Source organism: Chanodichthys erythropterus, chromosome 3, assembly GCF_024489055.1.
Source record: "Chanodichthys erythropterus isolate Z2021 chromosome 3, ASM2448905v1, whole genome shotgun sequence".
In the NCBI taxonomy this organism is placed as follows: domain Eukaryota; kingdom Metazoa; phylum Chordata; class Actinopteri; order Cypriniformes; family Xenocyprididae; genus Chanodichthys; species Chanodichthys erythropterus.
Window position 1 is genome coordinate 4,075,438 of NC_090223.1, and position 17,925 is coordinate 4,093,362.

At 36.7% G+C, this 17,925-nt stretch overlaps 1 protein-coding gene across 2 annotated transcripts; it reads right to left on the reverse strand.

Moving 5' to 3' along the window:
• Window positions 1-13,006: 13,006 nt before the first annotated feature.
• Window positions 13,007-17,542, reverse strand: LOC137015804 (uncharacterized). 2 transcript variants are annotated; one of them, XM_067380731.1, is made up of 4 exons: window positions 17,328-17,542; window positions 16,872-16,950; window positions 15,013-15,651; window positions 13,007-14,593 (listed from the first exon to the last, which is right to left on the reverse strand). In XM_067380731.1, the coding sequence occupies exons 3-4, from the start codon at window positions 15,647-15,649 to the stop codon at window positions 14,547-14,549; spliced, it is 684 nt and encodes a 227-aa protein (XP_067236832.1). In that variant the 5' UTR covers window positions 15,650-15,651; window positions 16,872-16,950; window positions 17,328-17,542; the 3' UTR covers window positions 13,007-14,546. The 2 variants fall into 2 exon arrangements, with proteins under 2 accessions (XP_067236832.1, XP_067236831.1); XM_067380730.1 differs by lacking the exon at window positions 16,872-16,950.
• Window positions 17,543-17,925: the final 383 nt, after the last annotated feature.

Below are 17,925 nucleotides of genomic sequence, written 5' to 3' on the forward strand. Positions count from 1 at the left end.
CTTGAATGGCAGCCTATGGTGATATATAACTATTGAAAATACCAAGAATTAGTTTCTGCTAGCCTAGTTGAAATGTAATTCCTGATATTAAAAATAGCCATTGTTACTACTGTTACTATTCCATTTCTGATATCAGGAATTAGCTTTTTAACTGGTGGAATTTGAATTGTTCATATCAAGAATTCATATCCTGAGAATGAATAAAAGTCAAAATGGTTTGCCATATTGGACTCCATTTTTACACTTAAATTTTGATCTTTCAGTACAACATGCTGTCAGATTTGAATTTCACACACTATGATCCCTCCATTCTGTAGATACAGCAGTGTTTCTCATCAGTATGATGTGTGTGATCTGAGCATAAGCTGCTAGACTACTGTAAATGTGACAGTAGCACCCTCTGCTGCTCGAAATGATAATGTCAGTTCTGTTCATATTACATTTTATCTGCTAACAATAGTGCTAAAATGTAAGATAAAATAATATGTGATAATTGATGGAAATGCATTACAGTAGATTATTGTGGTTGTTTGTAACGAGCCATTCCTGTTAATCTATGTTGCATGCCATAATCCAAGTTTCTCTGAAATATATATATCAAATTTTTGTGAGGATCAGACTGACATTTAAGTTATTTGCTGAAACTGTAAACATAATTATTTAAATTATAGAAGGTGAGACTTCATATATTCACTTCTTTAAAGGCACATCATTAAATTTAAAATATTTAAAGGGAAACTCCAGAACACATTTTCTAAGATGTGAACAGATATGTATAGGCTGCACATCACTGATCCATAAATGGAAATTAGTTATTTTTGCATTTTTAATTTCTGTCTTCCGGTTTGAAAAGCAAAGCAACGTCACGTCTTCTGACGTCAATGTGTAATATACCGGTGTTGTGTAATATTCAGTTCCTGTGAAAAACTGTTGCAGTGGGTGGAGTGTAGGCTATGTGAATATTCATGATATTTCCCTTGTTGTGAGCGTGGCCTTGAGACAACTGAAAATATTAGTGCTCAAATCGAGCTCGTTTAATGGATTATTTTGAAACAGTAATGAAGATTCAATATTAAGCATTAACTGCAACAGTTGACGTTTTCAAAACTATGAATATATTGTGTAATATGATAAATCGTCTGTGCTGTTTTGCCTGATTGATTACAGACAAAGCAAACAATCAGTGAATAACCTATGCTCATCTAGGCTAGTACAATTTATTACTATTTGATGTCTTTATCTTTTTTTCTTTTTTTTCTCTTTTGTGAGGTTTTCGTAGTAGCCTGTATTGTACCTTTTGTCATTCGGTGACAGCAGAGTGTTAACAACAATGCCTGAAATAATCTGTATCTGTGCCCTGATAACATGTAAGTTAGCCTGGTGTGAGTATTTGTGTAACTCTTAATTTATTTTATAGCCAGTGTTTCCCAGCCTCCACAGCCATGTCAGTAAGGCTCAAACTTCCTTTATCAACACCAAACTACACATTTTTCCTGTTTTCTCATATTATACTGGATATTTTGTAAAATTGTAATTAAAGTAACACAATTGCACATTTACTTGTATCTGTCACATCTTTGTTTTATTATTTAAGCTTTAACTTTAACTTTAACAAAGCTTTGTCTCCAAGTACTAATCGATTATAATAGATTAAAGGTATAGTCCATCCAAAAATGAAAATTGTCGTCATTTACTCACCCGTTCGTAACCAGTATGTGTTCTTTTCTTCTGTGAAGAAGATATTCTGAAGAACTTTGGGAACCAGCAGAACTAATTAAGTGATGATTGAGCAATAATGATAAACACCTGCTGTTAACAAGCAGAATCACTGAAGAAACGAGAAACGCAAGAACTACAATGAACTTCAGTCACAGCCTTAGATAAAAACTGAAGAAACTGAAGATAAAAACCATTAAATCTCTGTAGATCTGATTAAACAACTCCACAAACAGCATTACCAGCTTCACATATTACTAACCAGATTGACTTTATTTTCTCAAGTCTACAGAATTGAGAATTAACAGAGGTTTATTGGTCAAGAAAAGAAAAGAAAAGAAAAATACGCCACCATCAATGAGATCAGCGTTTGCTTAAGTTGGGCTCTTGACTAGATTTTTCTCTCCAACAATGCCTATGTTGTTGGAAAGCAGTGAAGTCAGTGCTTTATATTGAGCGGGTATTAGCTGGTTTTAAATGATGTAGTCATTGTGAGATTACATCCAAAGCAACTGATCATATGTTTTGTCATTTGTACATTTTCAGAAAGAAGAGAAAGTGCTGCAGCAAACAGATAGGAGTAATTTTAAAACCATGCAGTGCATTAAAAAAAAATTGAACTACAGCATCACTTAGACACACAGAATCAGCATATGAATCTCAGCAATGGTGATAAAAAGAAAAATGCTTCACACCGCAATGCATGCTGGGTATCACCATAGGACAAAACTCCCATCATGCACTGCAGTATAAATATTTATTGTCACCACCTTTGAGGATTGTATGCTCTGTTTTCATTTGTATGCCTGAGCAGTAATAGTTATAGCACTAAAGCATTATGGTGGCATTTGTTTAATGGAATTTAGTTTTGTCTGTGTTTGTTGCAAACACAGTCAGAATGAGCAAATTTAAATGAGCCACCAAACATCATGCTGACTGATTTGATGCAGTATTGGGTTTGGTTTTTTTAACAAATTAGCCTATACAATTTAGATGTTTGAAAACTGCCCAACTGACCCCTAACCAGCCCAAATATTGTCTACTCTCCCAAACCATTTTTTACCTGCACAATCAAATTCAAAACCACCCAAACACTGGTTGATGGGCACACTCTTCCTCTCTCAGTCTGGTTAATGTGTGTGCGTGCTCTTGCGGGAGAAATGCCCAAGGAATTCCACCCTTATTACGTAATACAGGGCCATACTCAAAAAAACTTTCTAAAACGTAGGAAATCTGAAGGAGTGTATTTGGTACAGAAACACTCCATCATTTGTCCAACTCGTGTTTTGAAACTTTGGCCATTTTTAGCAAGAGAATGCAACTCTTTAACAGTGTAAACAAGGTTTAATGTTTGTTCAATGAAAACACTCTATTTTCAGCAGTGGATCATGTCTATCATCAACATGACGTGTGCAGAGATTCAGTCCTCAGTGGGGTTTGTGTTCGTGATTCTGCCTGTGATTCTGAATCAAACACTCAATGATCCTGACTGTGAACAGAGCTGGTATACAGAGGTGACTGTTACACACACACACACACACACACACACACTGTGAGCAGAGCTGGTATACAGAGGTGACACACACTGCTCTGATCGTCTTGTGTTTGTTCAGGATAAGCGTCTGATCGCAGATCCGTCAGATCCACACAAACTGATGTATCCAGTGACGTCTGTATCATCTGATCGTCTCGTCACTTCTGACTGTGTGAATCTGAATCATGAGATCATCTGTGATTCTGCTGATGGAGTAAATACACTCATTCATCAGTTTTCATATTGAGACAGAAATGATGATTGTGAATTTTTATAACTATGTATCATTAGCGCTGCAGTTCAACAAACACACTGAACTCATGCAGCATCACAGTTTGAGTTCAGTTACTCACAAGCATCGGTCAATCTGAAGATCAAAACTCTTCACACATTCAGGGAGACAGAAGTCCATGTGGACCGAACTGGGAATCATTGTTCATGAGTGTCAGAGAGAGGGAGGACTAACCCGTCCATCCGTTTATTTTAAAACACATCTGAAGTGTTTTGTTGAGTGAGTTTGAGGTGAGATGATCTGATCAATATTCATGATGATAACGCAGACTGTATGAAGAGTTTTGAACATGTAGCTTCAGTATTGAACAATGCTTGTTAGCTATTGAAAAAATCCCTGCATAAACTTTCATGAACATATAATTGCGGCTCTAATGCTTCTTTCTTCCTTCACAGCATCATTACAGTCGTGAGACCGTGTTCAGAGGTGAGAGAGACACTTCAACCCTCGTCATGATGATTATGATGGACAGATGATGCTTAATGATTCATTTCTGTGTGATCTGTCCCTTAAATGAACACATTAAACACATGAATGTTCAAGCATCTGCAGCATCAGTCCATGATGGGTATTAATGTATTTTCAGTGAGGAATGAGACCGACAGCAGCGGACCGACACCAACTCCAGGATCACGTGAGTTCAGCTGACTGAATCAAACACATGCTGAATCCTTCATATGGTCTGATCATTTTAATGTGGTGTTTATTTTATTGCTTGTGTAGATCGGCTGTTGTGGCTTTGTGCTCTTTTAATCGTCGTTCTTTTTATCATCATCTTGTTCTGTTTCAAGCTGCAGAAAAGGAAACACAGGTGAGTCTCCAGTGTTTCATTGTTTCAGAGAGACTCTAAAGTCGTGAAAGCTAAATTATGATTCTTAGAAGACAAGTCTTAACATGTCCTGAATTAATAGAAAATACTTTAAATATATATGAATATTTGACCAGTTTCTTTCTGTTGTCAGATGTTTCAGAGGGAAGTTCATCTGTCAGTGTGAGGATGATGCAGAAAACATGTGAGTGAATCAAAGCAAGTTTGACTGAATCACATGATCATTTCTGAAACAGACGGATGATGTTTGAATCTTCAGACTCTGAATGAAGCTTGAATGTGTTTCTCTCAGGAATCCTGAATCTGCTGTCCAAATGATCTGAAGATCCTCATCGACTGACGTTCAGCAGCTTCGTATCCAGAGCTTCATCACATCAACCACTGAACGAAGCTGCTGTTCATGTATTTTTTTATACAAAGACACATTGGTTAAACAGTTTCAGGTGATAACTCCCAGTGTAACGGTGTGTAAGAGCGGTGGGTGTAAACCTCACTCCCCTGATCTCCAGATAAAGGCCATGATGACCATTTCAGCCAATGCAAGAGAAGTTGATCGTTCCAAACCTGTGATTTCTAAAATAGCTGCACATTTACAATGACACTAATTCATTCAAGTACCACAAAACGCTGGTCGTCCATGTAAGAACAAGAGGGCAGGATAATGTAGAGACTCTCAGAGGGGAATTGGCTCAACACTGCAGCTGGAAATGCTCTCAAGTTCATTGCTCAACAGGGTTAGGATCGGTCTCGGCATACAGTGTCTTGCCATTGAGAAGTTTCACTGAAATCCCTCTGCAGTGACCTGACTCTTGTCAGGAGAAAAGATCATAAAGCTAGACTGACCTTTGCTGAGAAGCATGTTTTGTGGACAGAGGAGAACTGACCCAACATTCACATGAGAGCAAGATTAATTTATTTGGGCCCAATGGGAAACATTATGTTCAGCATCAAACTGGTGAAAGTGTGTAAAGAAGTGAGTGAAAGTGTCATGATTTTGGGAAGGTTTTCTGCAGCAGGATTTGGACCTACATGGACGGGTGAACGCAAATCAGAACTTTCTTCTGCAACATGTGGTTCCTCTCATCATCCCGCAATTATCATGCAAGACAATGCAATTTATGGAACCGACAATTAATCACGTTGTTTTATGAACCAAAAAACATTATTAACCTTTTTTAACTGTTTTGTCAATGTTTTTATGTTTTTCAATTTTTTTAAATGTTTAATTGTATTGTATTTGTAATATTTTTTTTAAATCATTTTGTATATCTTGAGTTAATTTTCTAAATAAAACCTTTTATATTTAATTTGTGTGGATGGGTTGTCATTAATGAGAATCTGTTATATTTAAGTGAAAAGAATCCTTTAGTCATTATTTTGTTGTCTATTGCATGTATAGATCAGTAGTGTAGCCAGAAAAGAGACTCTGGGTGTGCATATGAAAATCTGGGTGTGCCACATTTATTGTCAGATTACTGTGCAAAATTATTAACCCTAACCATAACCATGCCCCACATAACCATAAAACTATATAAAATAATATAGCTGCAAGCAGCAATACGGGCCCAAGCTCTGCAAGGCACAGCAGCAAGCAGACCAAGTATGGCGCACATCAAGTACAGCAGCGCAGCAAGCATTTAAGCACCAAGAGCAGTGCAGAGCCTGAAGAACAAAACATCAGAAATCGGGGACAGTACTTTTATGCGGCTCGCCCCGAAGATCATTTGAGTGAAAAAAACGGAACACTGTACTTTTCAAAATGGCTACTACTGTAATGGGCGGAGTCTTAATGTATGATATTGTTTGTGATCAGCATGATGAGAGCAATCAGGTGTACAATGTCTCATTGTCTCATAGGGCTGCCATAGACTCCCATTTTGTGGAAGAATAATATACATTACACTCAGGATCGCCAATAACATAGTCATAACATAGTGCCTGTTAGCTGCACTGTAAAACCTTTTGAGTTAGTTCAACTCAAACTGTTTGAGGAAACCGATTGCCTTAAATCCTTTAAGTTTATTAACTCAAAAAATGTAAGCATAAAAAAATATTTGATTTGTGTCCAAGTAACTCAGTAACTTATTGTTAAGATAACTTGAGTAAATAAAGTTAATAGTACTAAGTCCATTCAATTAATATAACTCAAATCTATGAAGTACACTGTAAACCCGAATAAGTAAGCAGAACTAGCAGATTTTTATTTTGTACTTAAACATTTCAAGTTACAATTAAAATGTATGAGTACATTAATTCATACAATTAACTTAAAACTTTCAATTGATCTCAATGTGAACACTTTTATTAGTATAAACTCAGTTAGCTTTTAAAAGCTAATCTGCTTACATACTAATTTGCTAACATATTAACAATAGTGTTATACAGAAGCTGTATGAGCGTAACAATATAAAGGGATCATTTGCTCTCAAATCAAGCTGCATTTACCACTTGTCACCATAAAGCCAACATTAACAGAAATTCTTCTAAATTAGCATAACATAAATAAGCAAAACATTAATCACTGCTAAATCTCACACTTAACATTAATCTTACACAAAAAAAACTTATATTACACTTAATTTTAGCATTTACTCTCCCTTTTGAGTGCCATCGGCAAAGCATGCTGGGAAATAGACATCAAAGCCGTTTCAGTTAAACTTAAGTTTGTCTAAATTAAAATAAACAATTTCATAAAACTCAAAACAATGAAACAGTTTAGTTTACTTAAAATATATCAATTATGTGAACTTGAAAGAAAAACAAAGTGCTAAAAACTCATAAAGTTAATTTCACTGAACTAATTCATTTAATTTAAGTTTTTCCTACTCAAACCAATTAATTATTTTGAGCGTTAGGGTTTACAGTGATGCTTAAAGGGCGAGACGGCGTGGCCTGGCCTTGAAAGCCTCAATTATTTCATCCAGGTCCAGTGTCTCTGCGAGTTCTCGTTCAAATGTCAGCAACGAGAGGCTATTTAGTCTTTCTGTGAGCATGGTTGCTCTGTTGCTGGATTTGATTCGGTTCACTGCTGAAAACAAGCGCTCCACAGAACAGCTTGTAACAGGCAATGTGATCAAAACACGCAGTAAACTGTTCATGTTGGGGAAAACGTCCTTCTCACATGAGTCTAAGACTTCAATTAAGGATGGGTACAGGTGACCCCCATCCACCTTTCGTTTGAGCAGTTGCACAAATACTGTAAATTCAGGACCTTCCACTCCAAGTCCATAGTGCTTGCTCGGTACCTGTAATATTTCCATCTGGCCAAACGCGTCAGATCCAGGCAGCAAGGAGGCAGCAGCCTTCATTATTCCGTAGGAGTCATTCTGAAAACGGTTGTTAAGTTCCATTAGCTGTCTGTCAAGAATGGAAATCCACAAGGATTGCAAATCTAAGTCACTCCTAATGGGCGCACACCTGCCCACTGTAGAGGTCACATGCGAGTCGGAAAGCCTGGCACGTAATTTTTTGTTACGTGCACCCACTATGTCCCAGTTGTGCACATCGTTCTTCTTCATGACGTCATCAGTAAGCCCAATGATTCTTTCAAATTCCCCATCTGAGTTAGTCCTAAATGTAGTAAAAGTTTCTTTTAAACCCTCAATCATGTGGACAGAGTCAGTAACAGAAACAGATAGGGACTGTAGGCCTTTTGTCACAAAATATCAATGATAACTTTGACATGTGCCCGGTTTCTTTCAATCAGGTCAGTAAAATGCTCCTGTGTGTCTTTTGTTACCTGATGTATGATGTCACCTTTTCCAGCCCTTTTTATTGCCATGAAACCTTTGTGTCGGTCCACAGCAGCAGCATGGGCTTTACTGGCTTCATGTTTTATACAAAACTGACCAAGATGCCCCCAGTCTCTCAGTCCTGCTTTGCTGAATCTGTCCTCCTTGGCATCAGTGTTAAAGTGGCGACAGGAATGGCAAAAAACAGCATCCATTGTGATACTGTACTCTAACCAAGTGTACCGGTTATACCACTTAGCAGAAAAATTCCTCCTCTTTCCACTGACTGTTTGCGTGACTGGAAAAGCACACAGTTTTGGCTGACATGCAGGCTCATCTGCTGTGGAAAGGTTTGTAGGCTTAAGCTCTGAGATGGAGGCCATTTCGGTGTCTTCTGATTCAACAGTTTTTTCCATAGCCAGGAGTGCAGGAGGAGTCACATCTGTTGATGTTGGGCCCAGGGACGGAGAAACATCCTCATCAGGTGTAATGTTAGGCCTTGTGTCCGGCTCTCCATCAAGCCGAGGTTTTTTTCTAAAAAATTTAAGAAGGGAGCTCTGCGACATATTGCTAGCTAGCAATGTGCAATCAAAAATTATCTGTTTGTATGCGCAGCAAAGATCTCTGGGGAGCTGCTGGGGTCACAGTCAGCTGCTGTTTGCTGATTGGTTGGTAGTCCGAATATCGGCAGATATTTTTTTAACGAAAATAATTTAAAATGTAAATTACATTTTAACATTTTGAGCATTATGTACGGTGGCCGAGAGAGCTCAACGCGCTGCAAATGAAGAAAACACATGCAAATAAAGAAAACATCTTCATCAGTTTGACAACACATGCGCTGCAAATCCCACAACACTTACAAATAGCACATACCAGGCCCAGCGATCTCAAGTCCTTCTGCGATGATCTGAATGATGATGATGACGGTGACGATAATAATTAGGCTACTTTTAGAATTAAATTAATAATTTAATTTGCCCCGCAAAAATTTATAGTGCATCATGCATAACCGACGCGATGAGATTAGCTAATTAGAAAAACTCAGCTAAAGTGAAAGTAAAAACTCAGCGATGAGAGCTCTACTTCAACATGTTCTGATAACTATTTAACCTTAATTTATTTCTTAATATTTCTCTTGTGGCCCATACATATTGAAAACAAATGAGAAGAGATATAGGTGTTACTAAAAAAAAGTAACACCTATGTCTCTTCTCATATTTTTTTCAATATGGGCCACAAGAGAAATATTAAGAAATAAATTAAGGTTAAATAGTGTTATCAGAACATGTTGAAGCTCTCAACATGTAAGTTTTTTTACAAAGTAAGTTTTTACTTTCACTTTCTGCAGTTAATAATTGACTGGGATTTAAGACATAAAATCAAGTAAATTATTAAAAAATATATATTATTTATTATGAATCATTTATTAATAATATTTTAACGCAAAATAATATCCCCCAAATCGTTTGTCCTGGCGCCGAGACTGGCACAGACCACAACGAAAATGTTATAGGGAACACATTGACGTACCTGTCTGGGACCGCTGGCTGGGATTGTTCATGTTTACTCTTAGGTGTACAACAAGGAAAATTATTGAAATTTGTTCATGTTTTTGAATAAATCTTGTTTGAATTTCAGTTTCCTTTTGTTCAAAATATCGTGATACGTATCGTATCGTGAACTCTGTATCGAGATACGTACCGTATCGTGACCTGAGCGTATCGTTACACCCCTACAAATTACTATTGAGAACTCATGTTTCCATTTGAAAGAAGTTTCTGTCTTGGTCTGAGTATTTAAAGAGATGTTGCAGGAGACTCAGGGCTCGATCCTGTGCAGATGAGCCCAGCAATGTGCATTTTCCTAATGTCAGGTATTCATCTTTTACTCTGTTTCTGAGCATTTGATGTTTGTATTGATCATCTTTGAGATGCCCCCCCTACTGAGGATTCAGGGAATTTCTTTTATTCCACATTAATTTCACACATGTCTGGTACAAATATGTGGCTTTGTTTCATTAATACAGTATATACTTTTTTCTTTACTTACCCAGAAAGAAGGGAAGTGAAATGTGACAACATGCCCCATAGGTGGGGCACATTGTAACATGAACATTTGACAGCTTAAAATGTTATCTGATCTTTTTTTTCATATAAAATAATATCATTTTTTTTTTTAGAAATTCAATTTTAAATGATTTTGTAGTTTGACAATGAACTGTAAAACACAGCTATACAGCACTGGTCAAAACAATACACCCAAACAGATGAAGAAACACATTCATAAAAACACAGAGCTGAACTCAACACTTCTCTCCCTCCATCACAGCTCTCACAGAACACCAGACAAATAGACGAGACCATTTTTTCTCTTTATATTGTCGATATATCAACTAGTAAATAAGATGTAATATACTGTAAGTTTCTTCATGCTAGTGTGAGTGGAAGTATTTACACCATGTGTGTTACAACTAACCCTGTGTTGGGCTGGGGGGGGGTTGACTTACTGTCTGTTGTTCAGTCTACCTAAATATATAAAATATAATTTATTAATACATTTAAAATGTTAATAGATTTAAAATATATTAGATTTATATACATTTCTAGTTAATCTGCATAAATAAATTCTGGAAAATTAACAAAAAAGTAATATTTTTAATTGGCCTTATGTTGTAACCTTATCTTTTTCCTCCCAACAGTTGTGGGAATCTTCTGTAAGGTTTTCAGATAAAATCAGTGAACTGAATTATAGACGTCTCACCTCTGACATTTCTTTTTACGCAGATGGTGGAAGCAGTAAATGTGTGTTGAGCCGACTCTCACAGGTGAGCGTAAACTCATACAGAGATGACTGTAAGGGTCCAATGTGGTTTCTAGGTGATTAAAAGTCACAGAGATCTTTCACATTCACCCTTGGCCAACAAGACGAACACTGAAACACTTGTTGGCGGAGTGTGTGTAATGCTGGGCAAGGCTTAGATTGGTCAACACAGACTTATTTGAGACTTGCATGGAATTTCCTCACTAAACTCCAGCATGCTGCTCCTTCTGACTGCTTTTAGTGGGAAAAGCTGCCCATAACTTCTGGTCTATGATCAGCTTTCTTCTTAATAATAGCATATTGGCAAAACATATTTGGCAAGCGATCCAGTGCTTATCTATGATTATGCTTTAATGTTCATTAATGTGCAGTCAGCTTTATGGATTATATGGAGCTTTGTGAGATGGCGATGAATTGAGATGAGTGAGCCCCTGCCCATTTAATCATTATAGTAAAGTGCCCTTTCAGTTATATTGCGTGATTTTAACCAAAGAGGACGTCCTCTCAGAAATGTGATTTTAACTGAGGGGAACCCTCCAAACCGCTGGATGTACATGTAAGAATAACACACTCCAGCACTCCTTAAATATGATGTACAGAATTTATAAATCCATTAATCTGTCTGAGAGGGACAATGTCAATATTTGCTGCAATATTGTATGTTTTCCATCAATATCAAGCTGACTAAGCAAGTATTTGACTTGTAAACTGGGCACTCATTTTCTATATGCCATATTTATGGCATATAAAGGTTATATTAGGTCAAGCTGCTTCCTCAAGTGTCACAAATTAAGCCAAAATCACCAAAATACTTTGTTCTGCTTCTGCATCTTTTACAGCTGACCACAGGCTGGCCATTAAGATGAAAATGTTGCACATCCACCAACAATCATTTTGGAGCTTGCTGATTCATATGACATTGCACAATCAGCGAAACTACATTTTGTAAATTGAGAAGTAAACAATGGCATGAATATAAAACATATATAAACACATATTTGATATAACCCAATTATATGAAATCTCATAAGCAATCTTTTAGTATAACGTATTTTTAACATGCCACTATACAGCTCAAATTGTGTAATAAATTCATCTTTGAACTTTGCATTAAGATTTTCAGATATTGCTTTGTTATTAGTTCTAGTCATCTGTTTAATGATTATAAATGTTTCTTTATCTTTGTATCTTCATGTTAAAGCCGATTTGAAGCATTGCTGTGAAGTGGGCCTGTTGAAAGCTGCTTCTTAAGTTGCTAATGCAATACTACAATAATTGTAATGATGAAAAACGCTTGTTTTTAGTAATGTAATGGTAATGTAAGCAATGACCTGTTCCATGACTTGCTATTACACCATCTGAATTTCTGATAGTTCCTCACATCATGCTTTAGAGTGAAGTCTAGCAGGGTAAGCCCATCACATGATGCAAAACTGGTGTTTTTTCCTCTTCGGCATGTCTGTGGTAAAAAGCCGCATATATGAGCCTAACAGATAGGCAGATTACTGAAAGTTAGTAGATGTAGTGGAGGGTCTTTGCATAAAAATACAAAGTAACTTAAATCACTCATTTACACTTCCATAGAGTAATATATAGAGTCCTGAGTTAAATTTGATATATTGTTCTCAATATAGAGAATTTCTGATGATTTTTAGTCTGATCTTAACATTCATGTAAATTTATGACTTTAAACTGTTTTTTTTTCTTCAAAATCTGAAGGTTTCTAGGACATGCATCTCCTTACATATCAAACAACCGTATTATTGAACCTTTACTTTCAGTTCTCTATATATTTAACATTAGTTATAAGTTTTACATAAGTTAAATTTGATGTGAAGTCCCAAACTGCATGGCAAAGAGAGTTTCTATGTTTCTGTTGAGCAATAGGCAGTTTCGGTGGTCAATGCTGTCTGAGCCAATTCAGCTCAAATCACCACTATTCAACTCATTTCATGGCCTTGAAATATTGTGAAGTGATGAAGTGTGTTGATTAAAGGAATTCCATTTACATTCACATGATTTTATTGATTGTAAGATTGTGTTGATGTACTGATTTCATACTTCCTAATAATTCAGCTATCATGCACCATGAAAACATGAATCATTGTGTTACAAATATTTATTTTAGACAAAAAAATTTAAAAATTTTCTGTTTTTGGACAAATCTGCAAATAAAACTCTTTCGCAGGGGTTCACTACCAAACCCTTGCCCCACTAAATCCGAGCACAGCGTCTTGTTTTTAGGGGAAATCCTTTTCTAAAACAGTAAGGGCTCACCTCATCATCCTGCAGCAGTTTCAGTTCCACAACTTTTTTAGTTTAACCGTTTCAAAAGCTGATGTTCTCGTGGGCGTGTGATGCATGTGAGAACGATTGTTATGAGGCGCGTCGGGCAGTATTCAGGATGTAGCTGTTATGGCTCGTGGCTTTGCGGGCGCTGCTACCCCACATGACTGAGCCTTGGTTCCAAAACAAAACAGTATGCATCTGCTTTAGTGTACCTATGGATGATTTACTGCATCAAAGCTCCTTCCTTCCTGTCGCTGGAACACGGTGTGCATGACTTGTTTTCAAGGGCCAACAACATCATGAAATCTAAAATCTTGGTACAAAATGCAAAATGGTGTTACGTGCAAATAATAAATTGCAACTAGTATACAAAAGGCCAAGCTATAAAAAATGACGCTGGCGCCCTCCGTTGGATATTTATTATATTGCACTTTAAGGTATGATCTCTGAATCAACCGACTAGTATTTCTGGAATTTCATTGGTTTAAATCAGCAGAACAATGTTAATCAAAGACTTTTCACATCCAGATGTTTTGTATTGATCATTGTGCTGATCTGGTCCAGTTTCTCGCTGATTTTTGTTCTGTGTGTGTACATCTTAAAGGTACCCTATATAAGTGGAATAATTGCTTTCTGGACATTCAGTTATTAGAAAATAATGCATACACGGACGCTTTGCATCGTGGCCGTCGTCAATTATTCCTTACATAATCAATGAAATGAGCAACAGGTGTAAAAATAACCAAGAAAACAAACTGAAAATGAGGTCACAGAACTAAAAAAAGAAAAAGTGATAAACCCACCCAAATCCAAATCAAACACAGATCACCCATGACAGGTGACACAATATTCCATTGTTCCATGTGGTATTATTATTATTTTGTTTTGTATTATTTCATTTCATTTGAAATTGTTAAGAAGCAAGAAATATTTCCAGGTTTACAGCTGGTGTTGGACACATTAATAATATTTTACTTGATCCACAGAACATTAAACTAAACAAAGACTGTCATGGTGATGAAAAAAGTCTGTCTTAAATCTGATGTTGGATTAATAGTATGTAACAGCATTTAGTAATAGTTTTTACTTTATAGCTTTATATACAGTTTATGTTTTTCTCTTCAAACAGATACTTTAGTTCAGATGAGTTTAGTTTATTCCAGTATTCTGAAGTGTTTAATTAGGCACTTGTTTGTGACATTTAGCTGTACTTTCTGCAGAGATTGTGCTGATGGAGAATTCAAACACATTTCTTCCGATGATGGTGTTTCCAGTGGCTCTTATTCCAGATCCTGTTTTCCCAGCAGAACCAGCCTGATCTGATCTTTCCTCTCAGGAACCTGATGAATCTGGATCTTCAGCTGGAGATTCTTCTGAAACTACATTAGAAATATCAAATAAATCTCTATGATTCTTCATTGAAAATTAGTGTGACATGCTTGTGGCTTTACCTGGACTGTGCTGGAATCACCTGCCTAACTCAACCCGAGCTGCTGACACTTTAGCCATTTTCAAGAAACTGAAGACGCATCTTTTTCACCAACACTTGACTCATTAATACTATACTATTCTATATATCTATTAAATAAAAAATAAAAAAAAAACATGTACTGTGCTGGAGAAACTGGGACTGGTCACAGCACTTGCATATTGTTGCCCTACTGTTGGTTTGATTTCTTCTATTGCTCTCCTCATTTGTAAGTCACTTTGGATAAAAGTGTCTGCTAAATGATTAAATGTAAATATATCTGCCATAAGTTTGTATTATTAAAGTCATTTACAACAAAAAACAACTTACAATTGACAATATTGATTTTGCTGTTGCTCCTCTTCATTCGTTCCATGATAAATTTCCCTCCGTTCTCCATCATTATTCCTTCAATCTTCTGCAGTAGTCCTTGTATCTGACCATCTGATTTACTCTTGATATTGAAACAGTAAAATCTTCCACCACATTCAGTCAACAGTCGCTGGAGATCAGCACGATCTTTCTGTTTTAGATGTTCATCAGTGGTCTGTTCCAGATCCTCCAGTTCGTCTCCATATGTGAACAGAATCATGATGTACTTCTGAACTTCAGGACCAAATAAACACTTCATGAAATCCAGGATCTCTTCCTCATTTCCCACAGGTTCCTCTAGAGGAACGGTGAGCAGAACTGAACTGAGACCTGCTGAACATCCAGAGACCAGCTGCTCTTTCATCATCTCCAGCTTCTCTTCAGACAGATCTGGATCCAGTAGATCTGGAGAAATAATCACATGAACCTGCTTCTCTCCGATCTGTGTTTTACCATCACACACTTCAGACTCATGCTCTTTAAACCTTGTTTCTCCCAATATAGTGTTTCCTGATGAGCTTTTCCCAGAAGCCTTTCTGCCTATCAGAAGAATCCGGATCACTGGATCATCTGGACTGGAGCTGATCTCTGACATTTCTGAAATAAAAATATGAAATAAGATCATTGCAGGTCAATAGTAAGAAGAGAACAAATGCCTATGTGTCACAAACAAACATTAATATTGTTTTGTTAAGTGTGTAAATGAGTCTTAAAGGAGGTGTGCGTGAACTTTATTTCCACTGGAATGAACATTACTGTAATCCTTCAAAAAACTCTCAATCTATATGAAGTTACTTTGTGTCTTCATGGGGAAAAATCCCGGTTAAATTTGAGACTACTACACCATTAGTGTGGCATAACATGTCTGATAACACTACAGCCAAAGTGCTTCTGAAATAAATGGAGTCCAACTTTACTAACTCTGGGTCACTGGGAACCAAAACTGATGGTTGGCTGTAGTTTTCAAAGATATATTGGTCAGTATTAGACCCTTGACTTGGGATTGGCAGAGGATTTGAGTAATAAAGGGAAGAGATCCCTATTTAAAACATAACTGACTGAAATACAAATGTGACTGGATCTATCAATAACTCTATGACTGGGTTTGGTACCTGCTTTTTAGCCAAATCAATAAATGATGCAATCAGAAGCAGTATTGCATCATACAGACTATTGCTGGACAGTGACAAGAGATGCTCAGTTTAATGAACACAATAAACAAGCCAAGAAGCACAGAAGAAACACTTAAGGCTGATTTTTACAAGTTTTACTTTCACTTTCTAAGCTCTGCGCCATTGGTTCTGATCCCTGTCAAACATATTTGGAGGCGATGACGTCATCAATGGGCGAGGGGAGTTGGCGTCACTCCAGTGCGACTCGTGGCTAATCCCTACTGATGCTCACTCAGGGAAAGATAACTGTCAGCCTTCACGTGCTCTTGGAATCGTAAATGGGCTTATAGTTTCCTAGTTTTAAAAAATCGGACATGAACACCCTCTCAGGTCAAAATGTGAATGTGATGAGCTCGTATCACGACTTGTGGGGAGTACTACGACATTTCCGATACCACGTCTTTTTTTTTCTTTTGGTGTATGAGTTTTCCCACTGTATCATTGTAAATAAACACTTGCTGCTTTTGCCTTTAGGCTTTGGTTTCATTTGCTTGCACTGGCATCGGACCGAAGTCAGACCCCGATATTTCATGTTATTCTCCGCCATATCCCTTAATAACGCCAGGGGATGTAACAATAGTAAGGACGGTAACTATGTACCGTGAATGTGATAAATGTGTTTTTCCTTCAGCCTGACCGGTTTACCTGTGCTTCTGTTGTAAAATGTGTCAATGAGTCTCGATTGTGGGGTTTATAGATGTGGTCAGAAAGTATGCCATGCCCCCTAGTTGGGGAAAATGAAGCATTTTAATTTGCCTTATTTTTTTGTAGTTTGCAGATAAATATAAAATCAGTTCTGGATTTATTCATTTGAAGTGCAAAAAATAAAAGCATTATACAACAGATTGTTTCCATGTTTTCATTGAAAAAAGCAAAGTTTTGAATATTTGTCCCCATTTTCCTCATTAGAATGAATAACACATTTCCCCTTTTTTTCATTCTAAAAATATTCCTGACTGACAACAAACTTGTCCCGAAAAATCTAAGAAACATGCAGATAACAACTCTAACATATTAGAGAGAAAAATCTATTTAACTACGACAATATTTGTTCAAATACAGAATGACATAATTTACAGTCGCTGGTGAAGATATTCTTACCTGTAGGAGATGAAGGTCCCTCTGCCATCTTTAGTGAAAGCAACTCAGAATCCAGACAGTTTACGTGTTCAATAAAAAAAGATTCTTAGAAAACAAATACTGTAAACATTAATAAATCAAACTATTGATATGCCACGTGGTTCAGGAAATCCCCGAGCTGCTGAATTTACTTTACTTTCACTTTTTGTTTCTCATGTTCCTCATATCATCAGGCACCTTATTCACTACAGCACTGACCAAACTCACATGATCTCACATCAAACACAGAAACTGATCAAACCAGCTTCACACACTGAATACGGAAATGAGAAACACAAGTCTAAAGCAAGACAACAGCAGACAGAATCAAAGAAACATTGTCATAAGAGATAAGCTTAAAAACGTTATCCATTCTGTCAATAATAATAATCTTCTGCTGATTTATTTTATGGACAAAATACAAATGAAGTCAATGGGAATCAACATACAATGTAAAAAAAGAATGTACAAAAACAAAAACAAAAAAAAAAAAAACAGTAATTTTCTGGCACCAGAAAATGTCTGTAATGATGTCAGAAAAAAAAACATAGATAAACTGTAAAAAAACAGTAATATCTTA

Coding starts and splice junctions, on each gene's coding strand:
- LOC137015804 (XM_067380730.1), bottom strand. CDS start 17,355: ATGGCAGAGGGACCTTCATCTCCTACAG. Junction 15,652..17,327: donor GGGACCTTCATCTCCTACAG/GTAAGAATATCT, acceptor TTTTTATTTCAG/AAATGTCAGAGATCAGCTCC. Junction 14,594..15,012: donor CAAAATCAATATTGTCAATT/GTAAGTTGTTTT, acceptor TTTCTAATGTAG/TTTCAGAAGAATCTCCAGCT.